Genomic DNA, 23,317 nt, shown 5'->3' on the forward strand with positions numbered 1-23,317 from the left:
GAAAGTGTTGAGCTCCAAGGGGTCATTTTGGATAGAGATGCTAGGAAAGATCTCTTTAAGAAGGTGACATTTGAGTCAAGATCTGGAAAGAGCGAGCCAGGTGTAGATGCCTGAAGGCTGGAGAGTTGGAGGCCAAGGAAAGAGCATGAACAAAGGCTCTGGGGAAGCCAGGAAGCTGTATCTTAGAGGACTGGAAAGAAAGTTTAAGATTTGAGGTTTAAATTCAGACAGTTGTCCCTGTGTTACAGTCTTGCCCACCACCTCCTGTTTAATATGCCTCCCCCTAACTACCCTCTGCAAGTGCAAGCTGTTTGAGGCCACTAATATTTTCCCTAAGGAAGTCAATAGGGAGTTGAATGAGTTTAAAAATGGTAACATTTTCTAGCTTGCCATCATGTACCTGTGTTCTGAGGCTCTGCTTTTCAAGTTGTTACAAATTGAGTTTTTTACACTCTTGAATTTGTTACGATATTTCTTCTGTTTTATGTTTTGGTTTTTTGGCTTCAGAGGCATATGGGATCCTAGCTCCATGACCAAGGATCAAAACCCCACCCTCTGTGTTGGAAGGCGAAATCTTAACCACGGGACCACCAGGGGAAGTCTCTGCTTGTCCATTTCTAGCCCAGTTTTTGCATTTCAGCCTGTCCTCTCCCCCCTTAATCTTTCCCCTCTTTCCTAGTGACTGTGTGGTGATTTTGTTGGCTAAGTACTGATCACTACCTTGTACTTTTGTTTCTAAAGTGCATGAGCATTTTTTGACTCCTTATCATGCATAGAACACTTGTAGTCTCTATGAGTGTGAGTGTTCATCACTCAGACGTGTCTGACTCTTTGCAACCCCACAGACTGTATGTAGCTCAGCCAGGCTCTTCTGTCCATGGAATTTCCCCAGGGGATAATAACTGGAGTGGGTTGTCATTTCCTTCTCCAGGGGATCTTCCCAACCCAGTGATCCAATCCAGGTCTCTCACATTGCAGGCAGATTCTTTTACCTTCTGAACTATCAGGGAAGCACTCTCGATAGAGGCTTCAAAAAAAAAGTGTAAGCCACTTTCTAACCAAAGTTGCTTCCAGATTCAGAGAAACAAATAAAGACTGTGTAAATGTAAAGTGTAAACCAGGCTGTTTTGGTTTGTTGTAAGTAAATGATAAGAGTTAGGTAGGAGAGAGTGGGGGAATGTGAAGATGGTGAAAGTAGATGGCATTTGCCATTTGTACGTGGAGAGGATTAGGGCTCTCAAATCACCAGTGTTCTGGGGGTTGCCTGTGGGATGGGGTCATCCCTGAAAGGGGAGATTGTGTCTGTTGTATGCAGTGAGCAATTTTCATTTTTCATGCTTGTGTTGTTTCAGGGTCCCCCACTGACCCCCACATGGGCCTTCATGAGTCGCACTGACCTTTGGGGGAAAGCTCTTAAAGGAAGGGGTGTTTCGGCAGTCCCTAGGAACATTTTTCTCCTAACTTGAGTTGCTTCAAACTTCCTGCTGACTCGACTTAGATCATCCCCTGAGAATCGCTCTTGGTAGGATTTAAGAGATTTGGCATTCATCTCTAAATTCTAGTTCTGAAGATAAAAATGGCTTCTTTCCTACCTTGGCTGGCTGAAAAGAATCTTGCTACTAAAAATGCTATTAATATAACAGACCCATCAGAGCAATGCAGGAACGCTGTAATTCTTGAAGGCTGGGGCCATTTGCTTTAGGAAACTGCTCCTGAGGCTTTTAACTTGATTAGTTTTCTGTTGGCAGAAACAAGCCTAACCAGAAATTTGTTGTTGAGAATATGTCTGTCAATTTATATTTGCAAACTTTTGTATACAGCAGAAGGGGGGGGCTCCATCCGAGCATATTGGGGGGTCCATTTGAGCATATTTGGGGTGACAGCTTTGCCTTTCTACACCGTGGTTTCTGTCACCTCCATTCTTTCCCTCTTTTGAGTTTAAATCTATGTGATTCTTAAAATGGGACTGTGGCTAATACTTTTTCTAAACTTTTAATTATTCCTTGGCAAAACATATAGATGCATAGACACATTCAGGTATCTTTCTTTTTTTCTTTTAGCTGTGCTGGGTCTTCTTTAGACTGTGTTCAGGCTTTCTCTAGTTGCGTTGAGTGGGGACTACTCTGTTGGGGGTGCGCTTCTCTTCTTGCAGACTCTAGGCACGCATGCTTCGGTAGTTGTGGTATGCAGGCTTAGTTACCCTGCTGCATGTAGAATCTTAGTTCCTGGACCAGGGCTGGAACCTGTGTCCCCTGCATTAGCAGACAGATTCTTAACCACTGAAGCACCAGAGAAGTCCCCATCTATGTATCTTCAAGTGAAAGTCACTCAGTCGTGTCTGACTCTTTGCGACCCCATGGATTGTAGCCAGCCAGGCTCCTCTGTCCATGGGATTTCCCAGGCAAGAATACTGGAGTGGGTAGCCTTTCCCTTCTCCAGGGGATCTTCCCAACCTGGAATTGAACCAGGGTCTCCTGCATTGCAAGCGGATTCCTTACCAACTGAGTTATCAGGAAAGCTATACCCTTAAAAAATCAAGAACCCTGAGACACTGGTCATGGCTTTTAGCCTTACTTTAGATGCTTGTTAAAATATTTTACTTGTAAAAATGTAGCACATGATATTCTTAGGAATATAGATCACATAAATGGTCACACATGGACCATGAATCTTTTCATTTTCCCTGTACTGAGTTGAGTCTCTATGTTTTTTTCTTGCTTCTTAAAGGTACCAGCCAGAGGGGCGTGAACTTATTGCTTTGAAATATATTTGCTACTAGTAAAAGGATGATTCTCTTTCTTGGAAACTTCGCTCTCAGAATCATATGATGTGTGACCTGGTAGAGAATATTCCAGTATGGGAATAGCTTCACATCTGGTGTCTGTATGAGTTACCTCTGAACTCATCGGAACATTCAGTGGAGGTTTTTCCCTTCTTGTTGCCACAAATTTCATTTCCGTAAAGATGTGCTTGTAGGAGTTTAAGCAACCTTTGAGACTGAAGAGTAGGACTGTAGAGTGGTTCTGGAGCATTGGGAAGGAATATATTATATTGCAGGGGGTTTCAAAGTGTAATAGGTCCAATAAATTTGTTCCTGTTTCCCTCTGTACCTTTTGCTTTTTTGTTTATTGTATCCCTTCCCTGGCTTGGAGTATCAGTTTCATGAGAGTGGAGAATGTGTATCTTTTTTTCTCTGCTGTATTTCTGGTTTCTGGAACATGGTAGCTATGCAGTATTTATTTTCTTTCTTTCTTTTCTTTTCTTCTTTTAAACAGTTTTCAAGATTGCTCAGCCAGTCAGGGCAGAAGCTGGCATGAGCATCGGGGCTCCATCCCCACCTCTTTGTTTAAAAAAAAAAAAAAAAGGATTTATTTGGCTACATCAGGTCTCCAGTTTTGGCACTTTGAATCTTTTAGTTGCTGGCATATGGGATCTTAGTTGCCACCTGTGGGATCTAGTTCCTTGTGAAAGTGAAAGCGTTAGTCGTTCAGTCCTGTCTGACCCTTTGTGACCCATCCATGAACTGTAGCCTCCCAGGCTCCTCTGTCCATGGGGATTCTCCAGGCAAGAATACTGCAGTAGGTAACCATTCCCTCCTCCCAGGGATCTTCCCCACCTAGGGATCCAACCAGTGTCTCCTGCATTGCCAGGTAGATCCTCTACCATCTGAGCCACTGGGTTCCCTGACCTGGGATCAGACCCAGGCCCCCTGCATTGGAAGCATGGAATCTTAGCCACTGGACCACCAGGGAAGTCCCAGTATATATATTTTCTGAATGAACAACCGTGTAGATGATTATACACATCAACTCAGGGATGCGCTCAGCTGTTCTATTTTTCTTCTCTCCTTTCTGACCATTTTCATGTGTGTATCCTAAGTGTATACAGTTGAAATGGTCTAGAGAAACCTCACTGCAGAGCAAGGAGAATAAGGCTAAATACAGTCATACTTGTCGAGCTTTGAGGATGTTTTAATTTCTCACTGTGGGTAACAGCCCTCAGACCAATGAGAGAGGCCGGAACAATGTTAAGGAAAGGACTTGAATTAACCTGGGTAGCTCCAAAAGGCTGAATCGCATTTGGTGATTTCATCATGTGAATTTCTGTGTGCAGGGCACTCTGTACCAGATTAATGTTCTCCGGTTGGATATGCTCCCAGAAATGAACCCATTAGTTTGCTGCCGGGCAGAGAGTGGGGTTTCTGTTTTGTTTTGGGCATCTCCCTCTCCCTCTCCCACTTCGCCCCCCTTCCCCTGTTAAGGTTTTCAGAAAGTTGTGGCATTAAAGGTAAAAAGCCCCTTTTCTTTTTGACTTTATCAGGAAGAGTTGACTGGACTTCACATCTTGGGCTTTCCCGTTTTTGATTGATTTTGAAGTGTAGATGAAGTCAGGATGAAACGGAAACCTATGGGGAGGAAGGACCTTTATCCAGTGCATCTCGGAGTTTCGCCTGGTTTTTTGAAATATGTCATTTCAAACAGAACGTTACTCATTTGGAGCAGACACCTTGGTTTGTACTTTTTAGAGTTTTTAGTTGGTGGAGAGGCGTCGAGCTTTAAATAGACAACTCTAGAGGTTAGGGAGAAGAAAGCAGGTGTTGCCAGCTTTAGGAAAGCAAGTCTGTGCCATGCCTGGAGTGGTGCTCCCCTCCCCCGGCAGAGACCCGTGTCATCCCCCATGGCCTTATTTATGTTCTTATTTCACATCTCCGCAGGAGTAGTCTCAGTCGGTGATGTTAGTTCTCACCTGCTGCCGCGTTGAGTCCAAGTGCCTGCCAGGTGCATATAGGCGCCGCTGTTACCTGTCAAGCTGTCTGCCCTCTGTAGGTACCGAGCTCTTCCCGTTAACCGCCCGTACCCATGGGTGACTCAGTGATCCTCTCCTTTTTTTTTTTTTCCCTTGCTACAGACCATAAAACCATGGGAAACGCAGAAAGTCAAAGTGTCGTGCATGAGTTCTACGGAGACAAGCACGCGGTCCTGGGGCGCAAGCACACGTCGCGATCCCTGCGCCTGTCGCACAAGGCACGGCGGACCAGGCACGCCTCCTCCGGCAAGGTGATCCACAGGAACTCCGAAGTGAGTACCCGGTCCAGCAGCACCCCCAGCATCCCCCAGTCCCTGGCTGAAAATGGCCTGGAGCCCTTCTCCCAGGAAGGCACCCTCGAGGACTTCGGGAGCCCCATTTGGGTGGACCGAGTGGATGTGGGCTTGAGACCCGTGTCTTACACCGATTCCTCCGTCGCTCCCAGCGTGGACAGCAGCATCGTCCTCACAGCAGCCTCCGTGCAGAGCATGCCAGACTCGGAAGACAGCCGGCTTTACGGGGATGACGCGACGTACTTGGCGGAGGGCGGCAGGCGGCAGCGCCCCTATGCCTCCAACGGACCCGCGTTCATGGAGACAGCGAGCTTTAAGAAGAAACGCTCCAAATCCGCAGACATCTGGCGGGAGGACAGCCTGGAATTCTCACTGTCTGATCTGAGCCAAGAACATTTAACAAGCAACGAAGAGATCTTGGGTTCCGCCGAGGAGAAAGACTGCGAGGAGGCTCGGGCGATGGAAACCCGGGCGAGTCCGCGGCAGCTCAGTGCCTGTCAACGGGCCAATTCGCTGGGAGACTTGTACGCTCAGAAGAACTCTGGGGTGACGGCAAACGGGGGGCCCAGGAGCAAACTTGCAGGCTACTGTCGGAATTTGGTGTCTGACATCCCCGATCTCGCGAACCATAAGATGCCACCAGCTGCCGCTGAAGAGGCTCTCCCCTACAGTAATTATAACACACTCCCGTGTAGGAAATCTCACTGTCTCTCTGAAGGTGCCACCAACCCACAGATTAGCCATAGCAGCAGCATGCAAGGCAGAAGAGCAAAAACCACTCAGGTAAAGTGCCTGGAATGTTTTGGTATTTTGGAAACTGGTGCATGACTCGAAGTGCATGATTGGGCTCTTAGAAGGTTTCCCATCTTGTAGCTGCGTGTTAAACACAGTTTTTCCCTGGTGGGTGCTGCCTCTCTGAAGATTCATCTGTCTGCTGCTTCGCCCCTCTTGCAGTTCTGTTGCTGAAGGGGTGGGGATTCAGGAAGAAGCTTCTGTGTGTGTGTGTGTGGGGGGGTGAGGTGACAGGAGTGGGAATGAAGCTGATAAGTTCGTATCGGGAAACTGCCTCTCCAGTTCAGCTCTGAGCAGCATCTCACTGGTTCTGTGCTTCCTTCCTAACGTGGTTTTCTCTCCGTGGACAGATGGGGATGGTGGGCTGTGGACTCTTGGAGCTTATTTCTCCCGCGCCACAGGTGGGAAGAGGTTAGTCGGCAGGCGGCTCCTTGGAGGAAGCCTTTTTTGATTCAGGGCCGGCTCTGGTCATTTGTCAGCTTCTGTCCGAGGTTGGCAGGCTGACTGCCTTCCCGGGAGCCATTTCAATTTCCTGTTCCTTTGCGATGCTGGCCAGCCCTCTCTCTCTGGAGGGAGGTGTTGCAGGAGGAATAACATGGGTGGGTTCCAGGTCTGCTCTGCAGCCAACTGGCTTCTGACCTTGGGCAAAACCCTGACTTCCAGGTGCTCTTCGGAACACTGGGGTGAAGATGCTTGACCCAGCTGCTTCAGGGTCTGGGGCATGATGGTGTGCGTGTGAAAGCGTTTTCAAAGATTTAAAATGTGTCTTGCTAATAAAACAAAGAGTGCCCTCGTATTCCCTAATCATTACTGATAATTGGGCGGGCCAAAAAGTTCATTCGGGGGTCTGGTCACCCCTGTACAAACTTTGTGACCAACCCAGTGTCACAAGGATAATGACATGTCAAGTAATCCTGCCTGCGTCAGTCCTTTTCTGGTCCTGGAGCAGGGTTCCAGGAGTCCTGGCTCGTGTTGAGGATGGGTTGGTAGTTTACAGGATGGCATTTCAGATCCGGAATCCAGGTGGGGCTCCTTTGCCCTGAAAGGTGTATTGGCCCCCAGAGTGAGCAGTGAATACCACTGAGGTCAGCTGGAAATCAGCAGGTGTGCTCTGACCTGGCCAGCAGGGTGATGTTGCACCTCCGGTCTTGCTTCCATGACAGTCAGGGGGGTATTGTGAGGTTCAGTTGTCTTGGGAAGGGTGTCTGAGTATAACGGGCAGATGGTCATCTTGACCATTTTTCAGTGCATGGTTGAGGGGTATTAAATACATTGACATGGTCGTGTAGCCATCACTATGCTTCATCTTCAGAACTCTCTTCACCTTGCGGAACTGAAACTTCATCCCCCTTAAACAGTTGTTCCCCTTTTACCCTTTCCTCAGCCACTGGCAACTGCCATTCTACTTTCTGTCTCAATGAATTTGACTCTAGATACCTCATCTACTCCAGTACTCTTGCCTGGAAAATCCCACGGACAGAGGAGCCTGGTGGGCTGCAGTCCATGTGGTCGCAAGAGTCGGACACGACTGAGCGACTAAACCACCACCTCATCTAAAGTGAATCATACAGTATTTGTCTTTTTGTGACAGGCTTATTTCATGGGCTTCCCTGGGGGCTCAGATGGTAAAGCATCTGCCTGCAATGCAGGAGACCGGGGTTCCATCCTTGTGTTGGGAAGATCCCCTGGAGAAGGGCATGGCAGCCCACTCCAGTACTCTTGCCTGGAAAATCCCACAGATTTAGGAGCGTGGTGGGCTGCAGTCCATGGAGTTGTGACGAGTCGGACACGACTGAGCGACTTCACTTTCCCATATTTCACTTAGGTTGATATCCTCAGGGTTCACACGTTGTAGCAGGTGTCAGAATTTCCTTCCTTTTTCAGGCTGAATAGTATTCCACCAACACTTCACACTCCCCAAACAGTCCCCCCCCGCACCCCCCGCCAGCTATTCATTTGTTGAAGGACAAGTTTGGCTGGTGTCCAAGCTCTTTTTACCTGAGTAACTTTGGGCACAGTTTTTTAAGTCTCTTGAAGGCTTAATTTCTTAATCTGTCAAATGGGCAGAGTAATAAGATTTTTGAGAAAATGGAGGGTAAAGGCTAGTGCTTGGTACTTTAGAAGCCACCAGTAAGGGACAGTCTGTTACTTGTGATTTTCAGTATCCTGAATGGTGTTCTATGAGTTGAGGACCCCAGGTACTTTGGTGTTTGTATCAGACTTTGTGTCTTGGAAACAAAATGATAAAAAAGGCTGATTCTGAGATGTGTGAAGGTGAGCGTGGATATTGCATTCAGATGCCCTCCTTGAATTTTGACCTCTTTTCTTTTTCTAAAGCATCTTTAATTAATTGATTTTTGAGTGTGCTGGGTCTTTGTTGCTGTGTGCAGGCTTTCTCTAGCTGCAGCGAGGGGAGGCTTCAGTAGCTGTGATACCTGGGCTTTAGTAGCTCCAAGGCGTGTGGGGTCTTCCTGGCGGACTAGGGATTGAACCCGTGTCCCCTGCATTGGCAGGCGGGTTCTTTAGCACTGGGCCACCCGCGGGGGAGTCCTGACCTGTCCCTTTTCTGCAGCATGATTGTAATGATAGAAATGACCCTGCTGTGGCCCTTCTGCCTGCCCGGGGCAGGACACTGCTTGCACTGGCAACTTGACGAGTCAGCACACAGCTGAGATGGAGGTCCTATTAAAGGATCCCCTGAAAGGCACCGCCGGCTTTGTCCTTTAGACATCACCAGATTGGCACTGCAGGCCTGATTCGCAGAGATGGGCTTGGCAGCTCCACCAGGCTCCATTGATCCAGACTCCTTTAAAAGAAACCTCGCCTCTGTCGCTTTCACCTGGAACAGTGCTAAGTTGGCATCCATTCTATATAAGATTTGAGGGGGTGCTGGGTGGCATCCTGGCTCTCTGTCTCCGACCCTGGGGGACAGTTGGACTCCTGCTTCCCCCACCCCTCACTGATGGGGCTGTGAGCCTTTGAGCCTTGGCCGCCCCCAGGAGAGGGGCACTGCTGGCATCTCGGGAAGTTCTCACATGTACTTGTTGCATGCCACTTCCACGCTTTGGCTTGTTGCCTTCTAAAATTGTTAATATGTGGAAGTGAGATCATCTCAGAGCTCTGTCTCATAAAGCACTCTGGTAGCTTAATGTAGTGCAGAGTACAGGGGACCGGCAATCCTGAGAAGCACATTTGCTTCTGGCTTAGTCCTTATCGGCCAGTGACCTTGGGAAAGTCACTTCATCGCTGGCTCCTTGTCTGTCCAGGGTGAGTGACACCAGCCTCCGACAGGGCCAGTAGGAGAACCAAGTGGGATTCCATACATAGAAGCCTTCTGCAGAGTCTATAAAATGAACGGAAGTCTTATTTTGGTCTCAACGTTACGTGTTGAGTGAGGATCTTTAATGACTTGAAACAAACCCCAGAATTATGCACAACACTATCCACCCACCCACGCTTCCTCGTCTTAAGTTTGGCGTGTTCATCCAACGCGATTTTCTGAGAACCCACTATGTTCCAAACAGTGTATTTTAAGAGACAGTGGGTGTGGAGGCTTCTTTGAAAGTAATTCTTTTCTCGTTTTCTTTTGTTGGTGAAAGTTTCTGACCCAGGGGCCCTCTCCCATGAGTTCGGATCATAGATATTAACAGTCTCCTTGTTTGCCCTGGTGATGTAGTTGAATCTCTAATAGTCTTGTCAGCAGTTTTACTCCTCAGAAAAGAGTTCCTGGCAGGCATTTGGCCCAAGGGCCTGGCCTCTGAGCCTGGGGGACAGTGTTTTATCTGAACAAACATGAAGAACATATTTTTATTTGCAAATGATCAAAACAGAGTTTGGAACCGTTCTTCCTACTTTTGTATTTGAGTAGTAGTTGGACATGTTACTGAGCTATGAATCTGAAGGCCGCGGAGTTCACATTTCAGTTTTAAAAAGTGGCACATTTCATGGATCTGCTACCCAGTAAGTGCTGAGGAATTCTATTTGTTGAATTCAGTACGTGTGAATATGAGTGTGTGCTGTGTGCATAAGACTGTATCTTGAGAGTCAGTTTGCTGTTCATTTGTTGGGGGGATTTACCCAGACTATGTAAAACATAGTTTATTTGTATTGACTGCTATGACATCCCAATAGATTGCCTCTTGATTTAATGAATGCCTCTTTGGTTTCTTGGCCTAAACTTTACTCTTTTAGTGTTCCTATGGTTAATGGATAGAGGAGGGGCAGCCTACTGTCCTTCAAAGAAGAGATTCTGAAGTCCGGCAGGTCTGAGCTTGCAAGTTGGAACCCTGTTCCCTGTTGGCTCTGTAACCCCGAAGGATCTCAGTGCCTCTTGAATGAGGCTAATGTGAGGGTTCCACACAGGAATGAATGTAGAACTCCTGGCATAATGTCTTGCATGCCATCAGTTCAGTTCAGTTGCTCAGGCGTGTCCAACTCTTTGTGACTCCATGGACTGTAGCATGCCAGGCTTCCCTGTCCATCACCAACTCTTGGAGCCTCAAACTCATGTCCATCAAGTCAGTGATACCATCCAACCATCTCATCCTCTGCTGTCCCCTTCTCCTCCTGCCTTCAGTCTTTCCCAGCATCAGGGTCTTTTCCGTTGAATCAGTTCTTTGCATCAGGTGGACAAAGTATTGGAATTTCAGCTTCAGCATCAGTCCTTCCAATGAATATTAGGGACTGATTTCCTTTAGGATGGACTGGTTGGATCTCCTTGAAGTCCAAGGGACTCTCAAGAGTCTTCTCCAACACCATATTTCAAAAGCATCAATTCTTTGGCGCTCAGCTTTCTTTACAGTCCAACTCCACATCCATACATGACCACTGGAAAAATCATAGCTTTGACTAGACAGACCTTTGTCAGCAAAGTAATGTCTCTGCTTTTTATATGCTGTCTAGGTTTGTCATAGCTTTTCTTCTAAGAAGCAAGCATCTTTTAATTTCATGGTTGCAGTTACCATCTGCAGTGATTTTGGAGCCCCGCAAAATAAAGTCTGTCACTGTTTCCACTGTTTCCCCATCTATTTGCCATGAAGTGAGGGGACTGGATACCATGATCTTATTAGTTTTCTGAATGTCGAGTTTTAAGCCAACTTTTTCACTCTCCTCTTTCACTTTCATCAAGAGGCTCTTTAGTTCTTCTTTGCTTTCTGCCATGAGAGTGGTGTCATCTTCGTATCTGAGGTTGTTGATATTTCTCCTGGCAAACTTGATTCCAACTTGTGCTTCATCCAGTCTGACATCCAGTGGAGTTTGGATATGGGGATAGATTTTGTGTCTAATTAGGCTGTTTTTAGCCATGCTTGTATGGTGATTGCTTCCAGGAATTCTCTCCCATCTACCCTTCCAATTCGCCCAGAATTTGTGACATGAATGTGCAGGAGCAAAAGTCATATCTCAGTGTGAATTTGCCCCATGGCGTCCAGAGTAGACAGTAGACGCCACACTGTCTCCCCATGTTCAAACAGCTTTTAGCTCCTGTGCCTTCACAGTTTAACGTAAAAACCCTCAGTTCTGGTACAGAAGCCCAAAGGGGTGGTGGGCTGAAAAGAAAAAAAGTGACTGTCTGCTGCTGCTGCTAGTGCTAAGTCGCTTCAGTTGTGTCCGACTCTGTGCGACCCCAGAGACGGCGGCCCACGAGGCCTCCCACTGTCTACTACCATGGCTCAAAAGAGTGGTTCCTGAGAGAGATCACCAAAGATGACTGCATTTTTATTTTTTTAATTGAAGTATAGTTGATTTACAGTTAACTTCTGCTACTGTGCAGCAAAGTAATTCAGTTATATATATACACACACACACACATTCAGTTATATATTATGTGTGTGTGTGTGTGTGTGTGTGTGTGTGTATATTCTTTTTGAAATTCTTTTCATTATGGTTTATCACAGGATGTTGAATATAGTTCCCTACACTATATGGTAGAACCTTTTGTTTATCCATCACATATATGACAGTCTACACTGCTAACTCCAAATTCCCACTCCAGGCCTTACCACGCCCCACGCCAGCAACTATAAGTCTGTTCTCTGTGTCCATGAGTCTATTTCTGTTTTATAGATAAGTTCATTTGTGCCGTATTTTGGATTCCACGTATCTCATACAGCCTTTGTCTTCTTTCTTACTTCTCGTAGTCTGATAATCTCTAGTTCCATCCGTGTTGCTGCAGGTAGCGTTATTTCGTTCTTTTCCATGGCTGAGCAGTATTTCACTGTGTATGTGTGGCGTTTTCTGTGTGCATTCCTCTGTCAGTGGAAAGGTAGGTTGCTTTCCGTGTCTTGGCTATTGTGATAGTGCTGCTCTGAACATAGAGGTGTGTGTACCTTTTCAAATCATAGTTTTATCTGGATACATGCCCAGGAGAGGGACTGCTGGGTCATATGGTAGCTTTATTTTTAGTTTTTTGAGGCACCTCCATACTATTTTCCATGAACTTACATTCCCACCAATAGTGTAGGAGGGTTCTCTTTTCTCCACACCCTCTCTAGCATTTTTTATTTGTAGACATTCTGATGGCCATTCTGACTGGTGTGAGGTCATACCTCATCGAAGTTTTGATTTGCATTTCTCTAGTAATTAGCAGCAGCAGCAGCAGTAATTAGTAGCGAAGGAGGCAATGGCACCCCACTCCAGTACTCTTGCCTGGGAAATCCCATGGATGGAGGAGCCTGGTAGGCTGCAGTCCATGGGGTCGCTAAGAGTCGGACACGACTGAGCGACTTAGCAGCAGCCGCAGCAGCAGCAGTAATTAATGGTGTTGAGCGTCTTTTCACATACCTGTTCTCCCATCTGTATGTCTTTTTTTGGAGAAATGCCAAAGGTGGCTTTAGAAGGCTCTATCCCTGTTAAAACTTTCTTGCTTGGATAAACAGGTAATAGGTTGGTGATTTCAGCCAGATAGAGGGTGCAGCATGGTCAGAAAGAGATCTTGAGTTTCCATAATAAACTGTGTTGGTGCTTAAAATTTGGGTTTTGTTTTATACTTAGCTTAAATGGTTCAAGGATAATATGTTCCCTGAGCTGAGAATTGGCATCAGCCTCCAAGAGATTCCTAACCTTTGGTCACAGATTCCTTTGAGAATCAGATGAAAAAATTGGATTCTTTTGGATCAAACACAGGGACCACCCTGCTGTGTATCATTTCAGGGGATCCATGGGTCCTCCAGCATCCATCAAAAAGCTTCTGATTAAGAACCTCAGGTTAATTCTTCATGAAACAAAATATTTTTATATACAATCCACTTAAAACAACCTCTTCCTTCACTTCTCCTTTTTGATGCTTCTTTTTTCTTTTATCTTTCTTTTTCTGGCACGTAAGTTAAGCAATGAGATATTTATTTTGAAAAACAGCCCATCCATTTTCAACATGAATATCCATCTCCTTTGCCAAGATCTTCTTTTGAGGAGGGGGAGTAGGTAGCCAAGAGATGGCTTGTATCAGCAGTTCTCAGACTCCTTTCTACTCTTGAAAAGGATTATAGACTCCAAGGAGTTTCTATTCATGTTTATATCTATAAATATTTATCACATTAGGAATTGAACCAGAATTGTAAAAAATACTTGTTAATTCATTTTAAAATAGCAGTAATAAAGCATTACATGTTCACATAAATAACTTTAATTGTTAAATTTTATCTTCTAAAATTAAGAGAAAGATCGAGAAGAAGGGCGTTGTTTCTTTGCTTTGAATTTATTTTGGCGGCACTGGTCTTTGCCGCTGTGCACAGGCTGTCTCTCGCAAGCAGGGGCTACTCTGCTGGGAGCGTGGGCTACTCATTGCCCTGGCCTTCTTGTTGCAGTTCTTGGGCTCCGTAGTTGTGGTGCATGAGCTCAGTTGCTCCATGGCACGTGGAATCTTTCCAGACCAGGAATTGAACCCATGTCCCCTGCACTGGCAGGCGGATTCTTATCCACTGTACCACCGGGGAAGTCCCATTTTGTATTTTTGCAACTGTCTGCAATTTCTAACCTGTCAGAAGAGACTGGAGTCTTCTCTGCATTCATTCTCTTGTGATATGCTCTTTTGTTGGACTATTTGGGGAAAGTCTTGCTTCGAATAGGTAGTTGGAAAAGGGAGGGCTTTAGGGGCCCCTTGAAATTATTTAAGGAACCCTGATCCCCACTCAGAGAGCAGCTCATTTATGCTAATATAGCTTGGGGAGGTCCAAACCTCTGAAAACCACATTCTCCATTTAGTCCGTGAGGAGAGGGGAGTTGGTGTCCCTCAACATAAATCGTGTCCTGCAATGCTGTGTAATTAATTACTGGTTTCTCAGTGTAACTGGGAAGGAGAAAGCGCTGTGATGGGAGCTTGGAGCCTCCCAACCAGCCTGCCTTGCAGCCCTGGGAGCGTCTCCACGGAGCCTGGGGCAGGGAACACCCACAAGCTTTTCACTCTGTGGTTGGGGCCCCATTTGCTTTGAACCTCCCATTGACAGAATATCTAGTGTGGGCCATAAAACAGCCCAATATGTCTTTCTCACTTTCTCTCCTTTTAAAAAGATGAAAGAAAAAGACATGTAAATGAGCTCTGGTTGTCTCCATAAAAGACATCATAAACCCGGATCTTCACTGGAAGACAGCAAAGTCAGGCTTTCCAGTTGTGACTTCAGCTGGCGTTGAGTGTGAGCTGAGCCTGCAAATGACTAGATCTTTAAATCAAACTCAAGTGTCTTCCATGAGAAACGATCTTCTTGTTGTGAGAGGAGGGTGGAAAATGAACAGCAGTGAAGTTGTTCAACAACGTGGGGTTTTTTGTTTGTTTGTTTGTTTTTAAAGTGCCTATGCCATGCCAGGCACTGTTCTTGGCTCTTGGGAGGTGTTAAGAAAAGATCGCTGAGCTTAGGGGTGAAGTGCGGGTGTGTCCGTAGCAAACACTTAGCATAACAAGTACAGGACATGCTGTGGGAAAAAGAGCAAGATGGGAGGAGTGGGCAGTGGTGGATGTGCTGACAATTCCAGATCACGTGGTCAAGTCAGGCCCCATAGAAAGGGCAGGCTTGGTAGGGATTGGAAGGGGAGACGGGAGTTGACCACTGATTTGGAAACTGGGGTCATGCCCTGCACTTTTGAGAAAGAGCAAAGAGACCAGTGTGGCTGGGGTGGTGGTGGTGGGGTGGGTGTTGAGAAGTTTCATGGGAATCAAAGGAGATTAAAAGAAGGCTTCCAGCTGAGCCTTGAAGGATCGGTATTCTTGGAATTCCTAGAAGCAAGAAGGGCTGGGAGCGAACACTGGCGGGAGTCCTTCAGTTTCACTGGTGGCTGGGTGCTTCCAAAGGTCTGGTGCTAAGGCTGGACACCAATGAAGGACCTCGATGGACAGCCTCAGGAGCCCTCCACCTTGTTGCTGGGAGACTTATTGTACAGGATGGCTTATGGGAAGAAGGTAGTTAGAAAAGAGAGTTGATGACTGGAGATGGGATATAACCTGAGATGAGGGGTGGGTGGGCGGGGGTGGGGGGTGAGAACAGGGACTGAGACATACACATAGAAAAACAGATGAAAGGAGAGAAGATGATTCACTGACCCCAGCACAGTGCTGACTCCAATCTGAAGTTACCTGGAGCAACATTTCAAGCATTAGACAACTTCTGAGTCCCTTGTGAGCAGCAGTAAGAAATTTACTTCCAGCGGTTGTAATTGAGAGAAATTTTGAGTCACCCCTGTTGGGAATCATTAGCAAGGATGGGACTGAGTGCTGGAAACTTGAAAGGGCATGGAGTCTTTGCCTTGGGAAAGGAAGAAGTGGGAAATGGAGCTGGTTTTTAGAAATGTCTCATCTGGAGCCAGGACACGTGTAAAGGGGTGAAGAGTAGGAGGCCCAGGAGCTGAAATCGACAAACTTCTGAATCACGAACTCAAAAAGGCACTGGACATTTGTTTATTGTAAGATTTTCCCCATCTCTCTATAATGGAAAACGGAGACTGCAATATTTCTGTAAATCAAGAAAGGTGATTATTGTAACAGTGCCTAGCAATTACTTGCAGCATAGAAAGCATCATTTTCTTCGTTTATTGTGCATTTTATGAAAGTGAAGAGGATTCAGAGGGATTGCATTGGCTCACACCAACCTTGGTCTGCCTGTCTTTTTTCCCATAAGGCCTTGTTTTTCCCACATTCCTTAGTAACACCCTTTCTTCTGTGTTAGTGCAGGAAGCTAGGAAGTGAGGTCAGGCAGTGACTTCCTTCCTTGGGCTGAGATGGACACGATCATAGGGCTGTGTGCTGGGCAGAGTTCTAGAAAAGTGAGTTAACTCTATATCACATCTTACTATGTGTCTTACGAAGTAGATATTATTGCCATTCCCATTATAAAGGTGAGGAAACGGAGGCATGGCTTGGTTCAGAATGACATGCCTAGACACGATATTTGCTGTACTGAGATATACCATGGAGACAGTGTTGGAAACCAAAGACATTGTACACGTGTATGCATGTATGGAGGGGTGGAGGTACTCAGATTTGCGGGATAAGAAGATGGTAAACCACAGGAGGAATACTTTAGAATTTAGCAAGTCAGAAACTGTTCTAATTCAAGGCTTCCACAGGTCCACAGATACATGCCCAGGAGTGGGATTGCTTGATCATATGGTCAGTAAAGAGTCTACCTGCCAATGCAGGAGACCTGGGTTCGATCCCTGGGTTGGGATGATCCCCTGGAGAAGGAAATGGCAACCCACTCCAGTACTCTTGCCTGGGAAATCTGTGGACAGAGGAGAGAGTAGCCTGGTGGGCTAAAATCCATGGGGTCACAAGAGTCGGACATGACTTAGCAACTAAACTGCCATCACTACCACAGGTCAGAATCTCCTCCCATCACTGAAATCCCTTGAACTCTTCTCTGCTGCATTTACCATCTCTCTACAGGTGTATTGATGCAAAGCTGGATTCATCAGGGAAATTAAAGAAAGTGACCAACATAACAGTTTCTAATTGCATTCGACTTAAAACTTCTCCCAGGGCCTTTGAACTTTGTGGCTAATGACCTCTTCAGAATTCTGTTCACACATCATTAGCCCAGCAAACCTGTTCCTTGGGGTATTTCTGAGTCCCTGGTGGAAAGGATGTGAGCTTTGCCACAGTGTGTCATTAGCCCATGTTCATGCTGGGGGACCCTCTAGTGTTCAAGACCCTGCAAACAGGCTTTGAATTTGCCTCTCACCGCCTCTGCTTTAGTACCAGAGCTCATTTAAGCTTTGTTGCCTGGCTGAAATGACTAAGAAAACTTGCACTGTTGAATGTTTTGGGTGACAGCTGGCCACTTGTACATCCAGTGGGAAAGTGCATGCGTTGATTTCAGCCGGTGGAATGGAAGCTGGTGAGTGAAAAATCCGGCTTGGGAGGATTCATCCAGGAAGAGCAGGGTTTAAGAGCCTCTATAGTCTATGAATGTTATTTATAATTGGAAGCCTCTTCAGTGGAGTGCGTCTAACACAGGGAATTTATTTTGAGCTATTTTCAGGAAATCTCTGGCCAGATCATGCATCATGCTGAGAGTTACTTCTCTGTTTAGCTAGGGTCTTACTATTTCCCTTGATCTCCTCTGACTTTTGCTTTAAATTTCAGTACATTTGGTTTGATATTCTAGGACTGATCATATGCTAAGGCATCTAACTAGATAAGAAGGAACATACTTTGCATTAGGAATAAAGACTCTTGAGCTCCCACGGAACTTTTCCCTGAGGTTGACCACTAAAAGAGTGGGGGTGGTTCACAGACGCTTTTGAGTGTAGGGAGAATCAGGTTTCTCAGAAAGTGTCCTTGAGATGGAGGTAGTCGGAGGAGGAGCCCTTTGAAAAAATGCACTGGGATCGTTTGCGTCGCAGTGATGCTGTCTTCTGTGCGATTGGAAACCACAGGGCAGTGTATGCACTGGGCATTTGAGGAGGTTGGGCGTTTGGGATGCAGCCTCAGAGCCATCTTGCAGTGTGTGAACCTAGAGCCTCTACATCCGTGTATCTGACTTCGGTTTCTTCTAGAGCTTCTGTGACCTGTAGGCTTCTAACTGTTGTGTGGCACTTTGTTGCTCGTTGTTCAGTTGCTAGGTGGTGTCCAACCCCATGGACTGCAGCAGGCCAGGCCTCCTTGTCCTTCACCATCTCCCTGAACTTCTCAAACTCATGTCCATCGAGTCGGTGATGCCATCCAACCATCGCATCCTCGGTCCTCCCCTTCTCCTGCTGCCTTCAATCTTTCCCAGCATCAGGGTCTTTTCCAGTGAGTTGGCTCTTTGCTTCTGGTGGCCAAAGTATTGGAGCTGTAGCTTCAGCATCAGTCCTTCCAATAAATATTCAGGGTTGATTTCCTTTATATTGACTGGTTGGATCTCCTTGCAGTCCAAGGGACTCTCAGGAGTCTTCTCCAACACGACAGTTCAAAAGCATCAGTTCTTCGGCACTCAGCTGTCTTTATGGTCTAACTCTCACATCCATACATGACTAATGGAAAAACCATAGCTTTGAATATATAGGCCTTTGTCAGCAAAGTGATGTCTCTGCTTTTTAATATGCTGTCTAGTTTTGTCATTGCTTTTCCTCCAAGGAGCAAGCTGGATAAAACAGCCCCATTGTAGATGACTCCGTATTGAAGTTGGAGATGGCTGGTGTCGGGGATGTGGAGTCCTATTGACCATTCAGGTCTTGAGTAATTCCTCTGGCTGGGTGGACATCATTTCCCACGGTGCTAGAGCAAGGATTTCTGGGTATCTGGGAACATCCCATGCTTCATGGTCATATAGAGGCTAGGGCTGGGCAGGCAGCATTTGTTTCCAGGCAGGCTGGGTCACATATCAGAAGGGGGATGTGTACCGCTGAGCCTGCTTAACCACTTGTGGAGACAAGGTGGAGCTGCCTTGGGTCACAGATGGGGGGCATTCCCTGGCGGTTACTCTCCCAAAGTATGCGAGCTCATCTGGGGCCAGCAGGCCTGTTACCTGGAGAAATCACTGCTCAGTTCAGTGACTGTCCCAGAGTTGAACATGCACAGCCTGAGCCATTGCAGAGGTGCAGCATGAGTTGGCATGAGCATTTGTTTAAGTATGAAAAAGAGGGGAGTGTCTATCGAGTCCTTAACTCTTAGTTCCAATAGGGACGTCAGGGCATTCTGTAAGGGTTCATGGTTTGTGGGGATGTAGTAGATGTTAAGTGGAGAGGGGAATGGCAACCCCATCCAGTGTTCTTGCCTGGAGAATCCCATAGACAGAGGAGCCTGGCTGGCTACAATGGGGTCACAAAGAGTCAGACACAACTGAGCAACTAAGCCCAGTAATGTTAAGGGATGTTAAGAGAGATGCTTGTCCATTCTCTGCTTGTTTCACTCAGGTTCTTTCATCTCCTCCTTCCCCTTCCCGTCACTTTGGAGTTTGAGCTCTTTGCCGGAAAGTCAAGGCGTGCAGATGCCCAGTTACGCAGTTTTGTTGGGAAACCCTAGAAGAGGCACTGTTGGCAGACAGAGGGGAAGGCATGGTGTTGACTGCTGAGGCAGGACCCTATCAGGTGCTGCCTGCAGCTGAGCCATGGGGACGCCTTGTCAGAGTGGAAGAGGGCATTGGAGGCATGGGCTCTCACCTCCAATCTGCCACCCACCAGGCCTGTGACTTTCTGAGCCTCAGCATCCCCAGGCATTCACCAAGGGGATGGTTTTGCAAGGTTCCTTCCTGTTCCCCAGCTCTGGAAATTTTCAGGTGCCTGCTATCAATGTCTCCTTTTTTCGTTCTGAACTCTTTTTCTTATGACCCAGGGGGGTTACCCCTGTCTTACAGAGAAGCAGCTCATCATTTTTCATTTTTGAGGCAAATTTGTAGCTGATTTTTGTCCTGTCTCCCAGAGAAGGACTGAGATGTGAAAATGAGTCCAGATACTGGGGAGACTCATGCGAACTCCTGCCACCCATGGTTATCTTGAATATTCGGTGATGACTGACTTTACTTATTATCATCCAAAGGGACATATGGTAAATGCTCCTGCCAGGGAGAAACGTGGGTTGGTAACAGCGCTCTCCTGTTTGTACTGGGGAGTTTTTTTACCTACTGGATCCCTGGGTTGGGAAGATCCCCTGGAGGAGGGCATGGCAATGCACTCCAATATTCTTGCCAAAAAAATCCTATGGGCAGAGGAGCCTGGTGGGCTCCATGGAATCACAAAGAGTTGGACGTGACTCAGGCAACTGAGTATGCATGCTCACTCAATGGCACAGTGTATATATCACATACCTTCCGTGTCTGCGTCCATGATGACCATTGGTGGTGGTAACAGGCAGGACAGCAGGCAGGGAAATGACAGGACGGACAGTCACAGGGTCTGCATCCTGGCTGTATCCATGGTTTCGTTGACCCTCTTAAGTCCCTCTGTATCCCAGGGACTCTGTTGCAAGTGTCACTGGTCCTTAGAAACTTGCTTCAGCACTTCCTGCTACTGTCTTCCCATCTCACCTCCCCCTTGTTTCTTCTTTCTTTTTAGATAAACTTTTTATTTTAGAACCGTTTTAGAATCAAGGAAATGTTGCAAACGTAGTACAAAGGGTTCCCATGTACCCTGCACTCAGTTAACCTTGAGCTCTTGGTCGAGGTGGTACTTGGCCGGTGTCTCCACTGTCGAGGTTCTGTGCTTTGCACACTGTACTTCCTTGTTTTTTTTTGTATTTTTGAAGAGGTACACTGTGATGGTTTCAGTTCAGTTCAGTCACTCAGTCGTGTCCGACTCTTTGTGACCCCATGGACTGCAGCATGCCAGGCCTCCCTGTCCATCACCAACTCCCGGAGTTTAATGTTATGTATGTATTGTGAAATGATCCCCACAATCAAGTTAATTAACACTTCCATCACTCACGTAATTACTCCTCTCTTCCTTCCTCCCTCCCTTCCTTCCTTTTGTTTTTTTTTCTTTTTTTGTGGTGAGAACACTTATAGGTTTACCCTCCTAGCAGATTTCAAGGATACAATACAGTATCATTAGCTAGAGTCATCTGGCTGTATATCAGATCCCCAGAACGTAATTGCTCTTGTAACTGAAAATGTGTAGCCTTGACCAGGATCTCGCATTTCCCTTAGTCCCCTAGTCTGTCAACTGCCATCCCACTCTCTGATTCTATGGGTTTGGTGTTTTTACATTCCACATAGAAGTGAATCCTACAGTATCTGTCTTTCTGTGCATCCCATGATGGTTTTCATGTTTGGCTCTGCCCATCTTTTAGTTGCTAACTTAGGATCTATTCGTGATGAAGATGAACTCTGAGGGCCTTAGCTTAGAATTGACCACGTGAGATGTGCAGAGATGAGGACAATGCCTGTTTGGGCCTCATGCAGGACAGTGTTATTGGCTTGGCTGAGAAGTTCGTTCTGGTGTTTCTGTAGTATCGTATGAAAACCCGGAATTAACTTTTTGGCCAACCCAATAGTTTGTGGCTTGGTTCATTCTGCCCCGTTACCTGGCAGCAGGGATTTGAAAGCACAGCATTCAAATCATTTATATGGCAATTGGAATATCCTGTTAGCTTTTTACATTTTCAAACCGTAATGAACTATTTGAGACTAAAGGCTTAAAACACGGTTAAGTCTCCAAACCACGTATCACTTGCATGTCAGTTTCACGTTCCCATCCTTTCCCTTGGAAAAAAACCAGTCCCATTTCTTATCCTTGAGACTGTTGAGCTGGCCTGTCAAATTCTGCTTTCATTATTCTCCCTTGAGGACTACCCTTCTTTAATTATTGTTTGTGGAAATGCCTTTAGCACTTCAGAGCAATCCAGATTGTGATTTAAGAACAGACCTGTCTGTGTCCCGTTGAGCCTGAGAGCAGGGCCAGCGCTTTGGAAGTTCCAAAAGTTTTTAACTGAGGAATGGATACCCCCCACATCTTGGCAGTTGCCCCAAGTTGTCACTTGGCCCCTGGGGTAGTGAGTAGCTTGCTCAGGCTCCTGGCATCCCAGCTTCGAAAGGGCAGGGTAATCGGAGAGTCTGCACTGGAGCTGTGGGCCCCACAGACTTGTTCAGCTCAAGTGCAGAGTGAGAAGCTGCTTGTTTTCAAGAAACAAAGCGGATTGGAGCATGAGGGCTCTCCCCTGCTCCTGGGCTCTGGGTTCTTGCTGGGTGAGTGGGTGGGGTGGTACACTAGTTATCTTTCTAGTCACCAGATCATAAATTAGACTCCTAACTCAGCCTTTTATTTATTTATTTGTTGTTGGTTTTTTTTTTTTTTAAAGTATGAGCTACACAGACGTCATTATTCCCTTGGAACCCCACAACTCCGGAATAAACTACCTAATCAGCCAGCAGAGTTTCCTGGAGCGCCGAGCTGGCTGATGAGGGCCAGGGTGCTGAGTTCGCTCAGCAGGGCAGTGGAGGGGACTCTGAATAGCTGATTTGCCCATTACTTAATTATCTAAGTCAGATCATTGATAAGTTCTTTGAAATGTTTCTTGCTTTGTGTGCGTGTGTGTTTTGAATGTTCTGAATTGTTGACATTCATATTGGGGTGGCTTCATGGTTTTCCTGAGCTGCTCAGCAGGCAAGTTGAGTTTGAGGGGGTTGGGAGTTGAGGGGTAATTGGTCCCGGGAAGGTGGGAAGCAGTGACATGCTGCAGGTCGCCAGCAGCTCCACAGCCCCCGGCTGGAGCGACAGGGGCCCCTGGGTTACTTCTCTGTGTGATGCATGTCTTCTTTCTTCTCCCTTTCGGCTCCCAAGGATGTTAACGCAGGCGAGGGTAGCGAGTTTGCCGACAGTGGGATCGAAGGGGCCACCACCGACACGGACCTCCTGTCCCGGCGATCCAATGCCACTAACTCCAGCTACTCGCCCCCCACCGGCCGTGCCTTTGTGGGCAGCGACAGCGGCAGCAGCTCCACCGGGGACGCGGCCCGCCAGGGGGTGTATGAGAATTTTCGCCGGGAGCTGGAGATGAGCACCACGAACAGCGAGAGCCTGGAGGAGGCGGGCTCCGCGCACAGCGACGAGCAGAGCAGCGGCACCCTGAGCTCCCCGGGCCAGTCCGACATCCTGCTCACGGCCGCCCAGGGCACAGTGCGCAAGGCCGGCGCCCTGGCCGTCAAGAACTTCCTGGTGCACAAGAAGAACAAGAAGGTGGAGTCAGCCACGCGGAGGAAGTGGAAGCACTACTGGGTGTCCTTGAAAGGTGAGAGACAGAGAGCATCCTTCAAGCTGTGCTGGGTAACCCTGGGCTCCGTGGTACCCCTTACACGTGATGGTTTTTAATTGCATGGAATTTCTATTTCATGCTAATTTCAAAATTGTTGTTTTATGGTGGTAAGAGTACTTAACGTGAGGCCTACTCTCTCGAGCTTCCCAGGTGGCACAGTGGTAAAGAATATTCCTGGCAATACAGGAGACACAGGAGACACGGGTTTGATCCCTGCAGGAGAAAGTGGCAACCCACTCCAGTATTCTTGCCTGGAGAATCCCATGGACAG

At 46.9% G+C, this 23,317-nt stretch overlaps 1 protein-coding gene across 8 annotated transcripts in view; it reads left to right on the forward strand.

Annotated features, from left to right (window-relative positions):
* The window catches only part of TIAM1 (TIAM Rac1 associated GEF 1), a 464,589-nt gene that overhangs the window by 299,435 nt on the left and 141,837 nt on the right, over positions 1-23,317 (forward strand). For 7 of the 8 annotated variants that reach the window (XM_070367203.1, XM_070367213.1, XM_070367198.1 and 4 more), the window contains 2 exons: positions 4,909-5,882; positions 22,575-23,022. In XM_070367203.1, the coding sequence (XP_070223304.1) occupies positions 4,920-5,882; positions 22,575-23,022 (1,411 nt within the window). In that variant the 5' untranslated portion in view covers positions 4,909-4,919. Of the gene's footprint in view, positions 1-4,908; positions 5,883-22,574; positions 23,023-23,317 lie in introns of those variants that run through there. The other variant, XM_070367255.1, reaches the window with a different exon arrangement.

Source organism: Bos mutus, chromosome 1 (assembly GCF_027580195.1).
Source record: "Bos mutus isolate GX-2022 chromosome 1, NWIPB_WYAK_1.1, whole genome shotgun sequence".
NCBI lineage: Eukaryota > Metazoa > Chordata > Mammalia > Artiodactyla > Bovidae > Bos > Bos mutus.